We start from the raw sequence: 21769 nt of genomic DNA, 5'->3' as shown, positions 1-21769 counted from the left end.
ATCTGTATACGTGACCCGATTTAGTTGATAACAAAATAGAATATGTATTACATTTAAACACTTCAGTGGAATTCGTATTATTTAAATAGTTCTTTCCGTTAAATATAATACTACTCTTTCATTCGGATAATAATATTCGAACAGTAATATTGGTAGTTCGAAAGAAACAAATAAATAGACAAAAGTAAATTGATTCTATCTATTCATCGACAAAGCGTAAGAGCGTTTTCAAAATCTCTGGGTCATCTTTGGACATATCTATAAATATACAATCTACGGATTCGCGACACAAATATCACACTAAATAAATATTGTAACAGTTTTTTCGATCGATATTATACCTTCACATAACAATGTGGCAATGTTGTTAACAACGCTGTCAACTTTACATCAAAAAAATTATATCCCTATTTATATACATTTAAGAAATACTAAATATCACAGTTTGCAATACTGTGTTAAAATTTATTTAATACTGTAACCAAATATGCAGCGTTTACTCAGTTTCGAGTATGAAATGCTAATGTATACGATATTCATTGGCACAGTACACATATTGTATGTCTACATTTTGTTAAATTTACATTTTTTATGCCACGAACAGCTTTCGACTGTTTCTTTAAGTTGTGTGACTATCACGTACTATTCTTATAAATTTGTTATAACGAATACTTCCGTTTAACGTGTGCAAATTTTGCTCATATAAATTCTTCAGAAAAGTATTATCAACCAGTAAACATTGCTTGTAAGTGTTTAGTGGTTGTACCGTGTACACTCGTCAAAAATGTCGGATCACGAAATCTTATGGAAGACATTATGCATTAATCCCTTGCACTATAATATCGTGTATAACTCGTGGTATGTTTCGCGAGCCAAACGTAAGAACCACGACTCGGGCACGTGGTACGGTACACTACCGGTCACAAGTATTAGGACACTTGGCTGAAACGTTGTCAATGTTTGGGCTATTCTAACTTCGCGAACAGAAGTCGAACGATCTTCCGTGGAATAATTTTGAAGGTTGAATTAGACTTGGATTAAACTTACGTTCAACTATGGTACAAAAATCTGTCTCGTCGAATCATCGACGTAATTGTTTCGTAATTATAACCACCAACGTAAATCGTAGTGTGAGAGGTTAAAAAAGTAACGTGATAACGTTAAGTGACTATAGCTAAGAAAACGCATAACTGAATGGTTGCACGAACGGTTAAATAAAAAGAAATCCATTTTTCGATCTGAAATTACCAGACTATTTCTCCGTTAACGCGTAGCTGCAGCTCGGAACAGTGGCAGCAACGTTGGAACGCGACGGACAGGAACAACAGGTGTCCGGTATATCGGAAATCGCTTTCAGATTGACAAACACGGCGAGTTCTCGCGACGAGGCTGTTTCCCTCGGCGAGACGAGACGATAATAGAGCGCCTCTGCCGTTGCGAAAGAGCGGCATCGAGCGCGTGCAAAAACGACGAGGCAAAGATCGAGAGTAAGAGGAGTTTCGCGTAAATGGGAAAACGATGGCGGCCAGCCTGGACGCCTGTTCGACGCACTAAGCGTTCTCGAACCCCGTCACGCGGCGTGTTTACCTTTTACTTCGGGCCCTATCGAGTCTCGTTTTCACGATCGACGCAACGGGAAGAACGCGGAATCTCTCGCGACCAAACACCAGCGGGAAGAACTGTCGACGATCGCGTAAGCAAATTCGAGGAAAGAACACGGGGAAAGGGAAGGAAAAATACGCGAACGCGGACGAACAGATGGTTTCGTATCACGGAGGGGGAGGGGAGACAGGCCGCGCGCGTTCACGCGCAACCATGCTTTAATGGAAATGCACCTTTCTTTCGACCGAAGTGTCATTCGTTCGCGACGTCCGCGGCCACAGCTGCACACACTTCTCCAACCATCCTACGGTGTACCGCCAGCAAGCCACCCACCACTTATTCTTTATCACCGTGCACCACCTAATATATCATGCGTAGCATCAACCAACGTTGCCGTGGATTACCACGGATCGATAACGAAAACGAAAAAAAAAAAAAAGAAAAACACCACCAGCACGATACGAATTGCTGCGAACACGAACGAAACACCAGCGTCGAACGGGAGAGCCGATGCGACGACGATTCGATGATCCAGTCGCGAATAGGTCGCGTATTCTCGTCGCGCGCGCGCACACCACGGAATTGAGAAGGAACTGCGCGCGTCGCGCGCTATCGCTTCTTTCGCGATTCTCTCACATTCTCCCGTCGTCTCGCGATGACAGCGCCTTGCCTCGCGAGGCTCGCGAATCTCGGCTATTTATAGAGACCCGGTATTGTTGCGTCCACGCTATTTCTCTCTCTCGCCCTCTCTATCGCTCTCGGCCACCAACGTAATCGTAAAGCTACTCCTCACACTGCCCCTACCAATCCCCCCCCCCCCCATCCTTCCCAACCACGCCGCCCACCAGTTTATATGCCACTCTCCCTACTTGCTGCTCTCCCGTTGTCGTCTTCTCCACCAATACCGCTCTCAGCTTTGTCCTCCATCTTCCTTCCCCGTCCGTTTCGTTCACCGTTTCGCTCCAGAGATCAACTCGAACTCCTCAGACGTTACGCGTTACCTGTTTCCATCGTGACGATTCCGCTCGGATTCTGTTTCGTTTTTTTTATCGTGACGTTAGGGGAACAATGATCCGGGACCGTAGATTGTAATGCAAGCACCCCGACGCACTGGTCTTGTTGATGTTCGCCCTATGATTCGCCGAAACGCCAACGGCAAACGAGACTCGTTTTGAACAACCGATCCTTGCAGAAGCTCTCTCTGACGAGAGTGTTGCAAATACATTCTAAATTCGCTGATTTTACGGATAAAAACAGTTATGAAAACCGAAAAAATGTATATAACTATCTCGAATATATTGATTCTACATATAACTGTTATTTTGCTGTCGAACGCTTGACATTGGACATATATCTGGACGTACGTCGTAGACATAGCTTTTTGTCCCGTCGGTCGGACTCCGCGTACGGTAGGTTTTGTTTAATTGGTCGTCAGAGCACACACACACCAGTGCAAAACTCCGAGAAGAATCATATTACGAGATAAGGGCCCGGGGTTAGAGACAGGAAACTAAAGTGTGCGAACGTACAGAAGATGGCGGTGTTTGAAGAGACTGCAGTACACACAATGTACGGGGCCCGTCTTTCAAGCTTGTTCTGAAATTTTTAAGGTGGATGAAAAATTTTTGAAATTAACCTAAGGGATTAATTGAGAATCAATATAAAAAAACAAAATTTTATAAAGTTTCTTGTCTCAAAGTCGTTGGTTATTATGCCGTGCATATGTATAGACAGAATTCACTGTAGTAGCAGCAATCTTTTTGAAGAAAAATCTCGAAAACTAAGGCCGAGCGGCGGGTATATGTATAGGAAAAAGTTGTCCAAAATGTTGATTTCTAGAACATATTCAAAAATCATCGAAATCGGCGAGACCCCCTCCCTTTTTTAAATAATTACCATAAATAGTTATAATTACGTAACGCACGATCATTTCGGGAATATTGTACATTCTAAATTCGGGGTGAATTGGGGGAGGCCCCCCCCTCTTTCTCTCGACAACCGAAACGTCTTCGAGCAGGTGGTTTCTGACTGGCTTGTTCCACGCGAATCGCGACGAAGGCAGCCAAACTTTTCCAAACGACCGTTTCGATTCGATCGATACTCTTCTCACCAGCACTAGGTACCCCACTTCCTCGTCCGAGTTTCTTCCATTCCCTTCCCATCGACGGAAAGCCTCCGACCTCGCGGGTCACGAGAAAGCCACCTTCCAAAAATAGGAGGCAAGGTCACCCCTCCTCGACCCCCATGTCCCTCTATTCCTCGCTACACCCCGAAGCCCCGGCGTATCGATCGACCGAACAATAGCCAAACTGTCCGAGTTACGCGGGAACGTCGCGCCAGCTCCTCCTACGGACGAGTATAGGTTAACCCTCCCGGCGACGGACGTTGGGTGGGTCACTTGTGACCCATTTCTCGGAACATTTATTATTATTATTATTATTAAACGTGTTTATTGCGATATTGTTATACCAATATCTGCTCGTTTGAAACAATAGACGGTTTATTAAGATTTTTAATAATCAACGATTAAACAAATTTAGTTGTGACTGTTAAAAAAGGGACACTTAAATGTCAATGTTTACGATAAACAAACGTCAGCCGTTTGCGTGACGATTTTCGATAAAGAAAACGCGGCTAGACGACGCGACGCCATTACTACGACTTTCGGTGGTCAAGAAGGCAAACACGGCGCGAAAAAAAAACATGTTGACTCAATATTCCGTCTAAGCTGTTCGTACGTGTCACATTCTCATTTTATATGTCTGTATTTTGGTTCTAAGTTTTCATAGTGTGGCTCGCGGGATTCGAGTTGGCTTTTGTCGGCTGGTCAAGAAAGATTGGGTGCTAGGCTCGGGGGAAGGGCGAGATACGGGGGAACGAGCTATCGGTGCGTCGCGTCGGTGCAAAGATTTTTGTAAAAGATGGCGCGCGTTGGGTAGCGCCACTCGTGACTCTAATCCATCCAGGGTCTCTCGTCACTTTCGACTATTTATAGACGACCGCTCGATATGATGTACCGGCGTTATTTTTAGCGGCTTACCTAGCTACGGCCCTTTCACCCCTTCGAAATAGCACTTGGGTAGACTCGAACTGGAACGGTATTCGTTCCTCGTCGGGAGGAATAAAAACCGCCGTATCGTCTGCTCGAAATTATCGAACGTCTAATTTGGGCTAGATTGTAAAATAGACCGAATTCTTAAATTCACAATTTCAAGTGGAAATGTTGTTGCGCGAATGGATGTATTTTGGTGTCGATTCATTATATTCCTTTTCGTAGAAACGTATTCACAGAGGAACATACAGAATAAAAATTGAATTTTGGAAAAGTTAATAGGACCGAAGATACGAATTCGTGGAGTGGATTAAACAACCGTTATTTACATAAATAATGTTAGAGAGAATTGTTAGAGTCACATATTTTGAGGTGCTAATTTTTCTCAAGGTCATATTTTTTTGAGATTTCAAGGACATTGATATTGGTCTAAACGAAATTCCATATTTCTGTCATCGTGAAAATAATATTAATATACAGGGTGTTCGGCCACCCCTGAGAACAATTTTAATGGGCGATTCTAGAGGCCAAAATAAGACGAAAATCAAGAATACCAATTTGTTGATGGTGGCTTCGTTAAGAAGTTATTAACGTTTAAAGTTCCGCCAATACTGAATTTTTTTCTCGAAAGTGGTTAGGATTTCGAGGGTATCTCTATCAACCAAAAATTATTATAATTGGTTCCTGCAATCAAAAATAATTTTTTTAGAACGATTTGAAATTTTTTAATTTTGTCGAAAAATTTCACACCTACTTGAATTTTTTTCTCGAAAGTGATTAGGATTACGGGGGTATGTCTCTTGACCAAAAATTATTGTTATAGATCCCCCTAGCTAAAAATAATTTTTTTAGACAGATTTCAAAATTTTTGAATTTAATTGTTAATAACTTTTTAACGAAGCCTCCATCAATAAATTGGTATTCTTGATTTTCGTCTTATTTTAGCCTCTAGAATCTCCCATTCAAATTTTTCCCAGGGGTGGCCGAACACCCTGTAAATATTAATATGTGGTATAATATGAAAGCCTTGTTTATTGTCTTTGGTTCTTTGACCCTGTCTGACACGGTGCGCCTCTTCTACGTACAATTTACTTCGTTATTTTTACTCGACGAATGAATCAGTTAAATACAAGGTGAATAAAAAATTAAAATAAAATGTTCAGCGATCATTTCGACGCGCTTGTCGTTCTTCACGATTGGTAAAAGGCTAAAGCAGAAGAGAAGCAGGCACGAGTTCCCGTTCTCGTACTTGCCGCGCTCAACCAGCGATGGAACTGATCGTGAGATGTGTTTAGATACCATCGATGCTGATTGACGTCAGAAATTGATTCTCTCGTATCGAAACCATTGAAGGAATGATTACGAATGATTCGCGATTTATCTAGACATGCGATGTACCAATACGTATGTATTACATCAAGTTTGATACCTGTTTACAATTACCATCGAACATAAAAATCAGTAATGGTGTCGCGGCCATTGCTATCCGATAATAAAGATGTCTGCGATTCCCGCATCTCAGTTTTCCTCTCGTTATTAGCAGACAAAATTTCTTATCCAGATTCAAATCGAGGTTAACAGAATAAAACAGTTAAACAAAACAAAAAGATCTCGTTACAACCGTAAAATTGTAAACAAATTTCAAATCGAGCGATAGAGGGTTCGAAAATATTACATATTTCGGCGGTTCCAGCTAGACACGCGTGAAATGGGGACGTGCGAGTCTCCGCGGCTGCCTTTTGTTGACTTTCGGGTCCACTCAACTGTCTCGGACCGCCAGAGGTCGCGCAAGGGATTGTCGTCTGGCCGTTGTGTGTTTTCGACTTTCCCGTCGTCCACGAAACCCTTTTTCTCGTCGTGGTCGCGACGCCACCGTCGCCGTCGCCGCTTTCGTTTCCAATGAGTCAGGAGAGGCGCCGCTACGCCCTGTCGGGGTGGCGCCAACACGTTACACGAGTGCCACTCGTGACACGTTTTACGGGCTCTTTGAATACACCACGCGCGAAAACCCACACACAGTCGTCCCTTCCGCGTCGAAATTTCCTCGGGATCACGATTCGCGTTGTCTCCCCCCTCGCGTCTTCGTCGAAAGAAGGCTTTCGTCGCCGGGCCGCGTTTTTTTTCACCGTCGTTCTCGTCGCGTCGCCTCCTCTCGTTTCGTTCGCTCGCGCTGCGGTCCTCGCTATTCGGCGAATTCGCTTTCTCCTTCGGTCGCCAGTCGCGCCGTCTTTGTCTACTGGTAGGAAAACATGGACGTCGGCCGCGCAACGAATATTAATACATGTTTTTGCACGTGTAGACGTTTATTTTTGCTCGTATTTTTAGCAGTCGGTATTTTCGAACGGGACCGCCACTATTTTTGTCCTAGCACGCCATACGGCGTATTACCGACCGACCACCTACGAAGCAAATTCTCTCTCACTCTCTATCTCTCTCTTGCTCGCTCGCTCGTTTCGCAACGAGAAAAAGAGAGAGAGAGAGCTGGCGCATGCGCAGGCGGTCACACGCATCGCACACACTTTTATCACCGCCCCAGCTTGGCAGTTCTCTCGTTCATTCCAGTTCAGAAATTCGAGGGGGTATTGAGGTAACACGCTGGTAGGACATTGCGAGCCTCCGGACGTTCGGAACGTTCGTATCGATTCAGCTATTTCGAGAGGAAAGCAGTTCACGGCATAATTGCGCGAACACGTAATTAAACGGAGTTACGTGATCGGCTACGCAAATAAACGTTGTTTTTTAGGTTTGTCGCGTGACTACGATGACAGAGTTCGTAGAAACGATATAGATACGAGTTTCGTCGATTACGAATGAATTCGTTCCTGGTTGCGGGCAACCATCGTTCGAACGAACAATCGACTTGCTGCATATTCTTCCGCTTTTGTTGCCCGGTATTATTAGCAGCTATCGGCGAATATAACGACAGATGCACGGGCGAATTAATACTTGGATAATTCAGGAAGATATAAAGCGAATAACCGTACTTGACGTGTAATTATTTTAGACGCAAAACATAAAGGACTCGGTTGGTAAGTATCGAGAAGTGATAAAATTGACAAGATAACAGGAATAAGGGTTTGGTAGGCTGGTAACAGTGAATATGAGTTTCGAAAGAAGGAACGATTACGATCTGGGTCTACGAAAGGACAATGATGCAAATATGGAATTTAGATCGGGCGCGTGGGCGATTGTAACAGAGAAAGGTGGACAGATAGATATACAGAAAAGGATATGAAACTGGAAAAGGAAAAAGAACGGGAGAGAAGGGTCACGAGGCACGAGGAGGAAGAGGGGGTGGGGCGGGGTGAGAAATGCGAAGGATATAAATAGAACCGATACTCGGTCCGTGGACTTGTCTAGGGTGACCTTTGCGCGAAGCTACGTCTACTTTCACGGCGTGCTATTAGGCTAGGTTATTGGTTCCACCTCTTCTCTTCGTCTCCCTTCGGCTGGATGGCACCGTTTGCGAATCTGGGTTATGTTTACTACCCCCTCCCGCCTCGTGCACCTCCGCGTACCTTCCACGAGGTCTGCGCGTGCACGACTCTGGCGCCTCCTACGCAACCTCGACAGTGGCGGATCTACAAGACCTCCAAGGGTGGACAGAGCTAACAAAAAATTGGTGATTTAAGGATTCGGATATCCCGCACTTAAAAATTACAAATAGAAATTCAAGTAACACTTGGTGATCGTTCGAAGGGACGAAAATTCTGATATTGGATTTTTTTGTCAATGTGGAGAGTTTCCGCAATTACCGACATAATTTGATTCTATTGGTTCTATCGATAAATACGAAAACATATATGGAATAAGTTTTGAGAACTAAACTGAAATCAGAATGTTAATCGGTAAATTAAATCGAAACCAAAAACTATGAAGAACATTCTAAAAAGTAAATTTACGAAGCGTGTCAATTTCCATTCGATCGATGCCAATAATGTTGCGACAATATAGGCGTGGACACGCGGAGATCCAGCGAGAAATTAAAACGAAGAATTGTTGTCGTCGACGAAGGAAAGAAGAATGGCCGAAGGAGACGCGCGTCTCGAGTTTACAATCGCGAAAGTCGAACCAACGACGAAGCGCGAACACTACCGTTCGCGTAGCAACGGGCTGTCGCGATAAAAATAGAAATAGCCACGGCGATCGATCGACGCGTTCTTTCCCGTCGCGCTGTCCAGCCGCTGAAAAGGATTTCGGTGTTGGCCCCGAGGTAGACGATTCAACGCCCGCGATCGTGGGAACGGAACGTAACCGAAAAAAAAAATACAGAATTAAACGAAAGAAAACCGAAGATTGCAAGTTACTCGCAGGGAAAAAGGACCTGACCATACTAATACAGAGGTACGGTCGCTGCTAGCGAAGAAGCCATCCCTTCCATAGCGTACGTTACGCGCGAAGAGAGATGCGCATAAAACTATTGTATCGTTACTGCTCGATGGCGCGCGATCGAGGAGAGTACAAGACCTTCGGGATGTCGATCTGATATTTTTATAATTCTCCTTCTGTACCATGAAACCATACGAAAAAGACGTTCTACGTGCTCTAACGATACTATGAAATAGGTACCACAAAGCCCATGTACGATTTACACGGGCTGGACAATGCGTGAGAGCCGTGCTCGCCCGTGACTGTCACGTGGAGAGCAACTTGTGTGCACAATGCCCGTGACTCTCAGAGGCCGAACTGGTAAAGGTTAAAAAGGGGATAAATCGTATTGGAATACTCTTTCTAAACTTCTAACGTGTTTCGAAATACATAGAGAGAACTCTGTGTTCTTTATTTTTCGACAAGAATAAAATTCATTCTATTCTGGCTACCGGTCTTATTCTTTTTTCTTGCGATCTGGTCGACTCGCGGAGAGACGAAGTGGATGGCGAGACGTTGGGCGGTCAACGAAAACGTTGGTTGCGCGCGAACGATCGGAAAGACTTGCGGGCGAGCGAAGAGAGAAGCGACAGGGCAACACCCACACCGCGAGAACGGAGTGTGTTACGACGCGACGAAATTAGCACGGGCACAATACGCGATCCCGCCTTCGCTTGGAAAAATAGATTTGGCAGGATACCAAAACCCGGCTCTGAATAGATCCGAAATATATGGATCATCGTCGTCTTTTGCGTTCCTGCTCGCGGTTTCCATCGCGGTGAAAGCGACCTTTTCTTCGCCCGCGTTCCACGGCGTATCGCGAACCGTCCTCTTCTGGTGTCGCGGCGGCCGAACCTGCAACCACCAGACGACGTTCGTGTCGCTAGCGTCCCCCCCCCCTCCCCGCCCCCGCGACCGCCTCGTACCCAGCACCACGGGAACGTGTCCTCGCGCTATTGAGCGCGTACGCCAGACCGTTCTAGCATCCTTGGGGAACGGCGGCAAACCGAGCGAAAATAAATGGAGCCGATGAAAATAAACTTCGCACGACTGTTTTACGCGCCCGGCTTGCCCAACGGTCACAGGTATTACACCCAAGGATTGGACGCAACTGAAACCGACTGGGGTCCGACGATCGCGACGATACACAGTAAGGACTAAGAATGTTCGATTTTCGATTTTTTTGAATCGATGTTTTGATATTCGTTTTTACCGCGAAAATGCAGTTTCCTTCAGTTTACTTACAGTGTGACGTACAAGACTTTCCCGTTTCTAGATTTTAAAAACTTGCAAACAGCAACAAATCAAAGAGGAAAATTTAATAGTGACTTTGAAAAAAGTATTACAGATTGTACATATAATTTTTAGTTTGAGGATCATTCCTTAAATTCTCCCCAATTTCAGACCTCGTTCAAAGTTCTGAAACTTATCGAAACCTTCGAGGCCTATCTGTCGTCACAGACTCGAAACGATTCGATTTTGAATCGACCTCTAGAGGTCGATAGCGACTCCGTGCAATTCCAAACGCACACGAGGCTTTACGGAAAAGTAACGGGGGGCTGACTCATTGTGTATTTTTGCACATCATCCAACTTCAATTTAGTAACGCTGATGTTATAACTTCTACTTAAGCAAGTATTCGTTCAATCGTCCAAGTTTATTTTATTATCACCGAGTTTAAATAGCCCAGCAACTTTCAAGCGAACCGAATTTATTGCAGCGTCTATATATAATGAGAAAAAAATTAGGTATTTGCTAGTGACCGTGCCGTGGACGGAAATAATGTAAATAAATCAGCAAACGAAGTAAATTTGTAGATTGCGTTATGAATACGGAAATCGTTTCCTCGTTTGGTTGCGTCATACTTGACAAATGTAGAAAACATGATCGTGCAATCTATCCTACATTTACGAAATATTTCGCGTGAACGATGATAGAAAACCATGCGAATAGTACCAGTACACTTGTGAAATAAAAAAGTTTACAAATTGTTTATAAATTTACGATCCGTTGATAGATTTGCACATTTATAAATGTAACGCTTGTTTATAAATGTATAAATCTGTTCATAAATTTTTAAAAAGTTTTTATCAACGTACGAATTCTCTGTATTTCTCGTGATTCAAGATTGATGAGTAACCGGCGCTAGTTTCTGTCTCGTCGAGCCACTGCTAATAATAGAATTAATCGTCGCTCCAATCGAAAAGTAACAATCGCGATTAAAATCGAATTTTTCAATTGCAACTGAAATTTCGATCTCTCAATAGGGTCTGAAATTAATTGCCGTTGGCTGTTTAATTAATTGCACAATCGATTAAGATTTCGCTCTATGGGAGCATATATCTCTAGAAATAATATTCCGTCATCCATGTGTGTAATAAAGATTTATTTTAAATTACTAAATAATGCAACTGTGGCTCTTAATTGCGAAATGGTTAAGTTCACGTGAATCCGCGTGCTTGTGTATAAACACGTGACAAATGGCATCACGTGTTGGACTGCGCGCAACCTTAAACTCACGTGTACCCGTAAAATAGACGACTCTACTCTCTAACGCTTTTTATTTACCCGCGCAACATTGAATGTATACGGAAACGATTTTTTTTCAGATATGAATTTCAAACAACGAATAAGGTATACAATTGTTTCCTGGTTGGTCGTTAAGTGAGAATAAATTTTAATCAACGGAATAACCTGTTTCACCCATAATATCAAGATCTGTTATGACAAAAAAAAAATTTACATTTTACCGTCAAAAAAGAATTTTAAATACAGGTTGTATCGACCAGCCCTGGGAAAAAATTTAATAATTTCAAATCGTTTTGGAAAAATTATTTTCGGTTGCGGAGGTCAATTATAATCATTTTTGGTCATTACACGTACCCCAGAAATCCTATCCACTTTCGAGAAAAAAAATCGTGTAGATGCTGAAATTTTTCGGCGAAAAAAATTTTTCAAATGATACTAAAAAAATTATTTTCGGTTGCGGGGGTTAATTATAATCATTTTTGGTCATTACACATACCCCCGAAATACTACACATTTTCGAGAAAAAAATTCGAGAAGGTGTGAAATTTTTCGTCGAAATTAAAATATTTGAAATCGTTCTAAAAAAAATACTGTTAGCTGTGGGAGTCAATTGCAATCATTTTTGGTGAATAGACATACCCGCGAAATCCTACGCATTTTCGAGAAAAAAATTCAAGAAGGTGTGAAATTTTTCGTCGAAATTAAAATATTTGAAATCGTTCTGAAAAAAATATTGTTAGCTGTGAGGGTCAATTGCAATCATTTTTGGTGAATAGACATACCCGCGAAATCCTACGCATTTTCGAGAAAAAAATTCAAGAAGGTGTGAAATTTTTCATCGAAATTAAAATATTTGAAATCGTTCTGAAAAAAATATTGTTAGCTGTGGGTGTCAATTGCAATCATTTTTGGTCATTACACATACCCCCGAAATACTACACATTTTCGTGAAAAAAATTCGAGAAGGTGTGAAATTTTTCGTCGAAATTAAAATATTTGAAATCGTTCTGAAAAAAATATTGTTAGCTGTGGGGGTCAATTGCAATCATTTTTTGTGAATAGACATACCCGCGAAATCCTACGCATTTTCGAGAAAAAAATTCAAGAAGGTGTGAAATTTTTCGTCGAAATTAAAATATTTGAAATCGTTCTGAAAAAAATATTGTTAGCTGTGGGTGTCAATTGCAATCATTTTTGGTCATTACACATACCCCCGAAATACTACACATTTTCGAGAAAAAAATTCAAGAAGGTGTGAAATGTTTCGTCGAAATTAAAATATTTGAAATCGTTCTGAAAAAAATATTGTTAGCTGTGGGTGTCAATTGCAATCATTTTTGGTCATTACACATACCCCCGAAATACTACACATTTTCGAGAAAAAAATTCGAGAAGGTGTGAAATGTTTCGTCGAAATTAAAATATTTGAAATCGTTCTGAAAAAAATATTGTTAGCTATGGGAGTCAATTGCAATCATTTTTGGTGAATAGACATACCCGCGAAATCCTACGCATTTTCGAGAAAAAAATTCAAGAAGGTGTGAAATTTTTCGTCGAAATTAAAATATTTGAAATCGTTCTGAAAAAAATACTGTTAGCTGTGGGAGTCAATTGCAATCATTTTTGGTGAATAGACATACCCGCGAAATCCTACGCATTTTCGAGAAAAAAATTCAAGAAGGTGTGAAATTTTTCGTCGAAATTAAAATATTTGAAATCGTTCTGAAAAAAATATTGTTAGCTGTGGGTGTCAATTGCAATCATTTTTGGTCATTACACATACCCCCGAAATACTACACATTTTCGAGAAAAAAATTCGAGAAGGTGTGAAATGTTTCGTCGAAATTAAAATATTTGAAATCGTTCTAAAAAAAATATTGTTAGCTGTGGGAGTCAATTGCAATCATTTTTGGTGAATAGACATACCCGCGAAATCCTACGCATTTTCGAGAAAAAAATTCAAGAAGGTGTGAAATTTTTCGTCGAAATTAAAATATTTGAAATCGTTCTGAAAAAAATATTGTTAGCTGTGGGGGTCAATTGCAATCATTTTTGGTGAATAGACGTACCCCCGAAATCGTATCCATTTGCGAGAAAAAAAATCAGTACGGGCGGAACTTCAAACGTTAATAACTTTTTAACGAAGCCTCCATCAACAAATTGGTATTCTTGATTTTCGTCTTATTTTGGCCTCTAGAATCCCCCATTAAAATTTTTCCCATGGCTGGCCGAACACCCTGTACAAGTTTCAATAAGAAAACAAATACACCGTGCGTTCTGTTCGGATAAGTGAAACGTTCAAGGTGTAGGGCGCTCGGATAGTTGAATATCCGGATAACGGAGGTTCGTGTAATGTAGCTCTATCGCTAGTGGCTGCGGCTGTAACTGTGACGTTGCCCGGAGAATTGCCCGAAGATCGTCGAGGACGGACAAGGGAGGAAAACAAGAACGTTACGTAAATAGAAACGGTCAATGCTGCTATGGGAACACCGAAGAATCGTGCGGGGGTCGACGAGGATCCGAGTCCGCGTAGAGGGAAAGGGACGGGGAGGGGAGGGGGCAGGCGTGGGGCGCGGCCTAAGTGTACGCGTAATCGAGCGCGTGTTTCCATCGAGGTGTGCGGAAATGCGAATTGGACGACGAACAAGTCCACTTTCGTTTCCGTAATTTCGAACGTTCCCCTTCTCCGCTGTTACGACACGTACTCTGCTTTCGAACAATTCAAGTATCTTGCGCGTCCAGAAATAAACCGAAACCCTAATTAGATCCAAAGAAGATTTTATAGCGTCGTACAAGGGGTTACGTAAAATAATTTGTAAATAAACTGTGTCAGAAATAGAGACCGAATCCACGAAATTTTCTGCGAGGTTAACGTTTTCCACTTACAAGGATTTATTCACTTTTATTTTTCTTAATATTTTACCTTGAGAATTAATTTTCGAAGGTCCTTAGTAGAAAAATCCAGTCGCGCTTGATTAAAGATTAAATAATGTATGTTCAGTGTATTTACGAGTACTATTTTATTCGTCAACGTTTGAAAAAGTAAACAATAATCCCTAAAAAATTTATCGTCGTGGCTCTTGGAATTACGATATAAATAGCACCGTTCGTTGCGCCGGTTGATAACGATCATCGCGTCGTTTCATTACTCCGTCGACCGAACCAATCTGTCGCTAACGCGTTTTAGTTCGTCGAGAGCAGTGTCTTTTGCGGTGGCGGATCGATACGTTGGTACCTATTATTAGACTAGTCCGGTGGTCACGACGATTATTGCCTGTAACGTTATCGTTGTTCCTTCGCTATCAGCGAAGTCCTTGACGTTAACGTGCCTATCACCCAGATCGAGTGTTTCACTTAGGTGGGGTGCATCTCGCGATCCCGAAGGAGGACACGAAAGGAAAATGTTTAACGTAAAAACATGTAAATAACACGAACGTCTCTTTGTATTATTATACGAGGGTCACTGGGTGTACCAATTGTTGCAGTATGGCGGGAGTTTCGTACCCGAGTACCGCAAACTGTATTAGACTCTAGCGATAAAATGAGCCAAAACGAAAATTACCCTATACCTATTCTTACCCTAGTTATTTATAATCAAAGTTTCATTATAACCTAGAAAGTTTCATTATGCAAACTAAAGTCTGGCAGGTGTAGGAGTATATCCGGTCCTTTATGACTCGGACGACGTTTAGAGAGTTAGCCTATTCCAAGTCCAAATATCATCTCGCAGAGATGTGCCAAAGAATGGAATATGTTTATCTCCGGATCCAGGTGGTTATAAGCATTTACCTTGGGTACTTTTGAACGTCTTCGTTTAAACCTGTCACTCATCGCATGCACAATAATTCTCTTCGTTTCTTTCGTAACTGGTGCAGTTTGTTTAAAATACAGCAAGTTCGACGAAGCAACGGGACACGCGGAAGGGAGGGGAGAGGGGGCAAACCATTTTTACGATACCGCCCGACCGTGTCGATGCCCGCGCGCGCGCGCGCACGCGCTTCAATCGAGGGAAAAGTGTTTGATAGGTTGGGACAGCAGGTGCCGACGGAAAAAGAACAAAGAAAGAGAAGGTCCGATTCGACGTAAGCTCGCCAATATGTGCGCATGCATAATGCCAAGCATAATCAAGTAGTTTATTTATAACGTCGCGGAAATACACCCGACGCCTTTATTGTAAAATGTTGTGTAACGACGGCCGGTCGTGCGTATTACGTAACTCACGAGAGAACATCTACGTTCGCGAAAGAACGAGCTGGGTGCGCATTTCCGACGCTCGCGAGGCGACCGGAATGGCGACCGTCGAACAACTGTGTTTCAAGGGGATATTCTTTTCTAGACACCTTACAGCGGGGTACTCGCACCGAAAAACCGGGAAAAAGTCATTTTATGAAAATATCCCTATCATGAAAAATTTATTCAAAATTATCTAAACCAAAAATTTCCATTTACAATTACTTCGCTTTCTGAAATTAAGTGACGACCGATACGATTAAATGTGTCTAGTATGTATTTTATAGAGGGTGTTCGGCTACACCTGGGAACAATTTTAATGGGGCATTCTAGAGGCCAAAATAAGACAAAAATCAAGAATACCAATTTGTTGATGGAGGCGTCGTTAAAAAGTTATTAACAATTAAATTCAACAAACGGCTGCGGGGGTCAATTACAGTCATTTTTGGTGAATAGATGACCCTCGAAATCCTACGTATTTTCGAGAAAAAAATTCCTTACCTAAAATCTGCCTAAATTTTTCGACAAAACAAAACAATTTCAAATCGTTTTGAAAAAATTATTTTCGGTTGCGGGAGTCAGTTACAATCATTTTTGGTCAATAGACATACCCTCGAAATCCTACGTAGTTTCGAGAAAAAAATTCGAATAGGTGGACAAATTTTTCGAAAAGTTGAAAAATTTCAAATTGTTCTGGAAAAATTATATTCGGTTGCGGGGGTCAATTACAAGCATTTTTGGTCAATAGACATACCCTCGAAATCCTACGTACTTTCGAGAAAAAAATTCGAATAGGTGGACAAATTTTTCAACAAAATTGAAAAGTTTCAAATCATCCTAAAAAAATTATTCTTAGTTGAAGGGATCAATTACAATCATTTTTGGTGAATAGACCTACCCCCGAAATCCTGCGCATTTTCGAGAAAAAAATTCAGTACGGGGCGGAACTTTAAACGTTAATAACTTTTTAACAGAGCCTCAATGAACAAATTGGTATTCTTGATTTTCGTCTTATTTTGGCCTCTAGAATCTCTCATTCAAATTTTTCCCAGGGGTGGCCGAACACCCTGTATATCTGATATTTTTTGAGTTTTACCCAAATGAATATGTTCCATTTTCATTTCATTTTTTAGTTATGGGTTCGGTAGAGTTCAGTGTCTGTTGCTAGCTGCTACTGGGTAAGTTATTTGATGAAAACGTGTTGTTTCGCGGTCACGCTTGGTGTCGGGTTACGTTTACTGTGTTGTGACTGGGGCTCGACGAGCATTCCTTCGTTTTCTTCGAAATGCATCGAAACCTTGAATAAGGAGAAAACATGTAAACTCGTGTGTTCTCGCTGTGTATATTAGCGAAATAATCCTGAATTTCAAGCATTTGTCTTTTCACATTGGTGAGGAATAAAAATACCCCACTATACGTCGCTTTTATGCTAAGGAACAGGTTAGGAAATTTAACATTTTTTGTACGTATTGGAATATACTTGAAGAAAGAACAGTATCACTTTTATGTAGTTATATTTATTTCTTTGTTTGGCTTCGTATGGCTGCCATTTTATCGAAACGCTGTATTTCCAATTTCAGTTTAGATACGGAGACTAAGATTATCTTTGTTGTTCCTGTTACGAATGAACCCAATAACGTGAATCATGGATGCTATTTAAGATGATACACTTCAGTTATAAACATTACGTCAAATGTATTTACAGATATAAATTGCGCAAAGTATGTTTTATAAATGCAACAAAAACGTATTCGAGAGACACGTACAAGTTTTTTCGTATGCTCGTCTCGTTATTTATCGCATCGATATACCGTGCAAAGAAATAAAACATCCAACTTCCGACAACGAAGAAAAAACGTTGAAATCGTCGAAGCGGCGTTGAATTATTTAAAGATCAGGCTCGTTTAATTACTAATCGTTTTAACTCCAATTACACCATTAATACTGAACAGGCTAAATTACAATATTGCACAACTAGCGCAAAAACTGTAGATCTGTAGGTTAGAAAATAATGCAGGTAAACATACGTCGTTTAACGGGGATAACGTCTCCGATTACACGTAATAAAAATTCATTCTTAAATTCGAATGTAAATATTGTAATAATAATAAAAATGAGATTAATCGAGTTTACTCGTTACTCTTTAGTTGGAATAAAAATTATCCGATTCTAAATTACGTTCGAAATACAAGTCAGGTTTTAGTTAATAACGATATTGTAGGTAACGCTGCAAAGTTAGCTTCGACTTTTGACACGTGAAATTGACCCTCCGAACGAGCGCAAAGAAATTCGCTCGTCGTCTGTTTTCCTGTCGAAAGACAATCCGACGAAGAAACGATGGCAACAGTCGTCGCGAGAGGAATTCGTGCTCTGTCAACGGCGTACCGTAAATTTCGACGTAAGAATTCGTTCGACATCGTGAACCACGTGATGCAGAAGTCGCGGTCGAAAACGATTCACGGGAAAACGAGGAAGGCGTGCCTCGGGGTCGCTGCGGGAATAGTCGGCGGCTGTGGCGCGGTTCTCTACTTCCTGGACGAATCGGTCAAGGCGCACGACATCGCGATCTCTTTGCCAAGGTATCCCTGGGAGTTCAACGGCGTGTTCAAGTCCTTCGATCACGCGGCACTGAGAAGAGGATGGCAAGTTTATAGAACCGTGTGCCACACGTGTCACAGCCTTCGTTACGTTCGTTTCCTCGATTTGGTTGACGTGACGCACACCAAGGAGGAGGTCAAAGCTATCGCCGCCGAGTTCGAGGTTATGTAACATCACTTTTCCGCCTAATGTTCCTTTTTACTTTTCCGCAACTTAATATATTTTTTTCCAAAAATTGCAACATTTTCAAATCTTTATTTATACACGTATACAGGGTGTTCAAAAAGTTTGGATCAAACTTATACTGCGTATCACTGAGGTGAAAAAAAAAGTTCATACAAACTTATGTCCGAGAATGCTTTATTGAAAAGATGTAAGCGTTCCAAAATTTACGTAAAAAAGTTGATTTAAAAAAATACCATATTGCATTTACAAGAGTTCGACAATCACTAATTCGACGAACGGTGCATTCTTGCAGAGGGATGAATTTTAACTGACACAATAAATCATAAATATTTTTAAAAGATTATACTATGAACTTTTTTTATGTATTTGACCATTAATTTGGTCTCAAACTTTTTAGACACCCTGTACACTTTAGTTAAGATAAGTTGCACTTTAACGCTAGATTTACGGAAGCAGTCAATTTGACGGATGTCAGATTCCATATTTAAAATTGCAGAACACGTAAATATTACTTTTTAACAACTTATGTTGAATTTGATTGATGCAATGGCATGAATATATATTCTAATCAAAAGAAAAATCGTATTTTAAGGTAATCGTCAACATGGGAGGTATCAATAAATATACGTGCTATCAATGCCCGTAAATCTAGTGTTAAAGAAACGTTATAAATCGTAAACTGCAGGTGGATGATGGTCCCGACCAGGAGGGCAACTATTACAAGAGAGCAGCGAAACTATCCGACAGGGTTCCATCGCCATTTCCGAACGAGGAAGCGGCCAGAGCAGCAAACTTTGGCGCGAATCCACCGGATCTGACGTACGCAGTTTACACGCGAAAACGCGGTACCGATTACATGTTCTCCCTACTGACTGGCTGGACCGAGCCACCAGCGGGCGTGCGTGTAGACGACGGACAATACTTTAACACTTATTTTCCCGGCAAAATCACCAGGATGGCACAAGTACGTTATGAACTCGAGAACCAAGAATTACGATACTTTCTCTCCTTCTTGAAACTCTCTTCTTTACTGCTTTCGAAGATACTTTTTCCTAACATAACCTAACTTCCGAGTTAGATCAAATTAAGTTTCCGATCAGCTGAATTTGCTCGAGTATGTACTTTCATTAGATGAGAGTCAAAAAGAAGTTATACTCATCTGTATTTAACCTTTACATTTTAATTTAATTGCACGTATCGATAGCGATAATATCGATACGATTCAAGTGTATCGCCATCACAAATCAAAATCTATTAAAATGACTACTGTATAAATCTTATTCCTATTTAATCGTAGAAACGACTATTATATTAATGTAACCTGAAAGTGTTAGTCTGTCGTCGCATGGACGAATTCGAAGTGTTCCAGTTCGGCGGCGATCGGCGTTGTTCGGTGACGATCGGTCGTCGTACAGCGATCCTATCGCTAATTCGGGCGCGAGAGGGCAGCTGTTGATGGGTCGTGAAATGTTCGCGTTGCACGCGTAAAAAAAAACTTAATTTACGGCAAATTCAAAATGAATCTATGATAAAAAGAAGTTTAGAACTTAGTACAGTAATATCTAGTTTACCTTCCGAATAATTTAGACCCAATAGGGAAAGTCACGCGTGCAGGGTAGCGTATTTTTTATACAACTGAATTCGAACATTGCTCGACAAAGAAAGAGAATAGTTATAATAAGAAAAAGTTAGGTTAGGTAAACGTAATCTGATTTGTATAGTGTTTGGGCTCGTTTTAATTGGAAGAATCCCAGAAACGTAATCGTTTTTAAAAATGCAAGATAGAAACCACTGACCTAACCTGAATTTCATGTTCCTTGCTTTCATAGATGTTTTACAATGGGTGCGTCGAATACGACGATGGCGTACCAGCGACCGTGCCGCAAATGGCGAAAGACGTGGTGGAGTTTCTTTCGTGGTCGGCGTCGCCAGAACACAATACGCGAAAAATCATGACACTGAAATGCATTGGAATCACGATCATATTGGTGAGCACATTTGCGCACATCTTCAGGCGGTATACTTCGCATTTGAGAAGTCGACGAATAGCCTACATACCGAAACGCACCCGCTGAGCCATAGAATTATCTCCTAATGGATAAACTCACGACGAGATCGAACAAGAAAAATACTGTCGCGTTAGGCCTGGTGTCCATCGAAGAGATTTGCTCTCAAACAGTCGCTAACCTAACCTCTCTAATGCTGGAATTCCCGACAGGGGCCATAGGCTCCTTCAATGGGCCACGCTGTACATCTTGGGAGTCATAAATGAAAAATGCAAAAACATAAGGAACCGCAGTTTTTGAGTATGCAACGAAAAATATGATGAACTTCTAACAATTCAACAAATGTTTATTGCATAGAATATATGTATCATATCTTAAAAACGATATTGCTATATGTGTATGATATAGGTGTGCCGATAGTCGGAACCTAGAATTCAAATAAAACTGTTCGCAAATGTTCATTTTTCAAACATGTTTTACGAGTGATTTGATATTTAAAATAAATGAATATTCTATTACCGAACGAAGTTAGTGGCAATAATTTCCACGTTTACGAGTTGCATTTTCGATTTCTGCATGATAAAACGTATCGATAGTAAACAAAAAATATCAAAATTTTTGGTCCCCCAAAAACGAAGTTTAACGATTAAAGTTTAAGTTTGACAATAGTTCTCACACCGATTCGTTCTGTGTGTCTGACGGAAGAGAAGTTTACAAAGGACACCGTGTACCATGGTTGCTCCGGACGCCAGGATACGTAGACACAGCCCTGACCATCGATGCGTATCGATATCAGTCTCACCACTAATCGAGACTTAACGCGCGATTAGGGAGAAAAGATGGAGAACCGATCGCGCGTCGTCTTGCCTCGCCTCGGTCGGTCGATTCGGCTCCGTTGGTAGCGCGGGCGCAACATGTGCTACCGATAATCGTTTCGCAACGCGCGCGGCCTTGACGATGCCCGTATACCCGATCGGGCCGTCTAATAATAGAAAGCTCGAACCGTGCGGCTGTGCGACAAACGTTGCGCCGTGGCGCGCGACGTCGACCCCCGCGCCCCCCCCCCCTCGACCCATCATCGTTGGCTACGAAACGACGAGCGACCGATGACGGGTCGTGGATGACGGATGACGGATGACGACGGTCGGTGATCGACGATCTATTTCTGATCGAAAGATCCCCGCTGCGTTTCGATATT

At 41.6% G+C, this 21769-nt stretch overlaps 2 protein-coding genes across 21 annotated transcripts in view; one reads left to right on the top strand and one right to left on the bottom strand.

The window, feature by feature from the left end:
* Hdac4 (histone deacetylase 4) overlaps positions 1-21769 on the bottom strand; it is a 63540-nt gene that overhangs the window by 34962 nt on the left and 6809 nt on the right. For 2 of the 16 annotated variants that reach the window (XM_076778036.1, XM_076778038.1), the window contains exon 1: positions 6330-6999. The exons of 8 other annotated variants lie outside the window; for them this stretch is intronic. The gene's annotated coding sequence lies outside the window, so the exon portion shown is untranslated. Of the gene's footprint in view, positions 1-1248; positions 1268-1835; positions 2353-6329; positions 7002-21769 lie in introns of those variants that run through there. 6 more of the 16 variants (XM_076778029.1, XM_076778033.1, XM_076778034.1 and 3 more) reach the window with 4 other exon arrangements.
* On the top strand, positions 15492-20849 carry LOC143348142 (uncharacterized). 5 transcript variants are annotated; one of them, XM_076778045.1, is made up of 5 exons: positions 15492-15633; positions 16930-16959; positions 18361-18541; positions 19251-19529; positions 20395-20849. In XM_076778045.1, the coding sequence occupies exons 1-5, from the start codon at positions 15524-15526 to the stop codon at positions 20638-20640; spliced, it is 846 nt and encodes a 281-aa protein (XP_076634160.1). In that variant the 5' UTR covers positions 15492-15523; the 3' UTR covers positions 20641-20849. The 5 variants fall into 5 exon arrangements, with proteins under 5 accessions (XP_076634160.1, XP_076634159.1, XP_076634158.1 ...); XM_076778042.1 differs by lacking the exon at positions 15492-15633 and adding an exon at positions 17362-17798 and having other exon boundaries at positions 16935-17221; positions 18003-18541; XM_076778044.1 differs by lacking the exon at positions 16930-16959 and having other exon boundaries at positions 15594-15633; positions 18003-18541.

Source organism: Colletes latitarsis, chromosome 11, assembly GCF_051014445.1.
Source record: "Colletes latitarsis isolate SP2378_abdomen chromosome 11, iyColLati1, whole genome shotgun sequence".
Taxonomy (NCBI): domain Eukaryota; kingdom Metazoa; phylum Arthropoda; class Insecta; order Hymenoptera; family Colletidae; genus Colletes; species Colletes latitarsis.
This window is presented reverse-complemented; position numbering and strand designations above follow the sequence as displayed.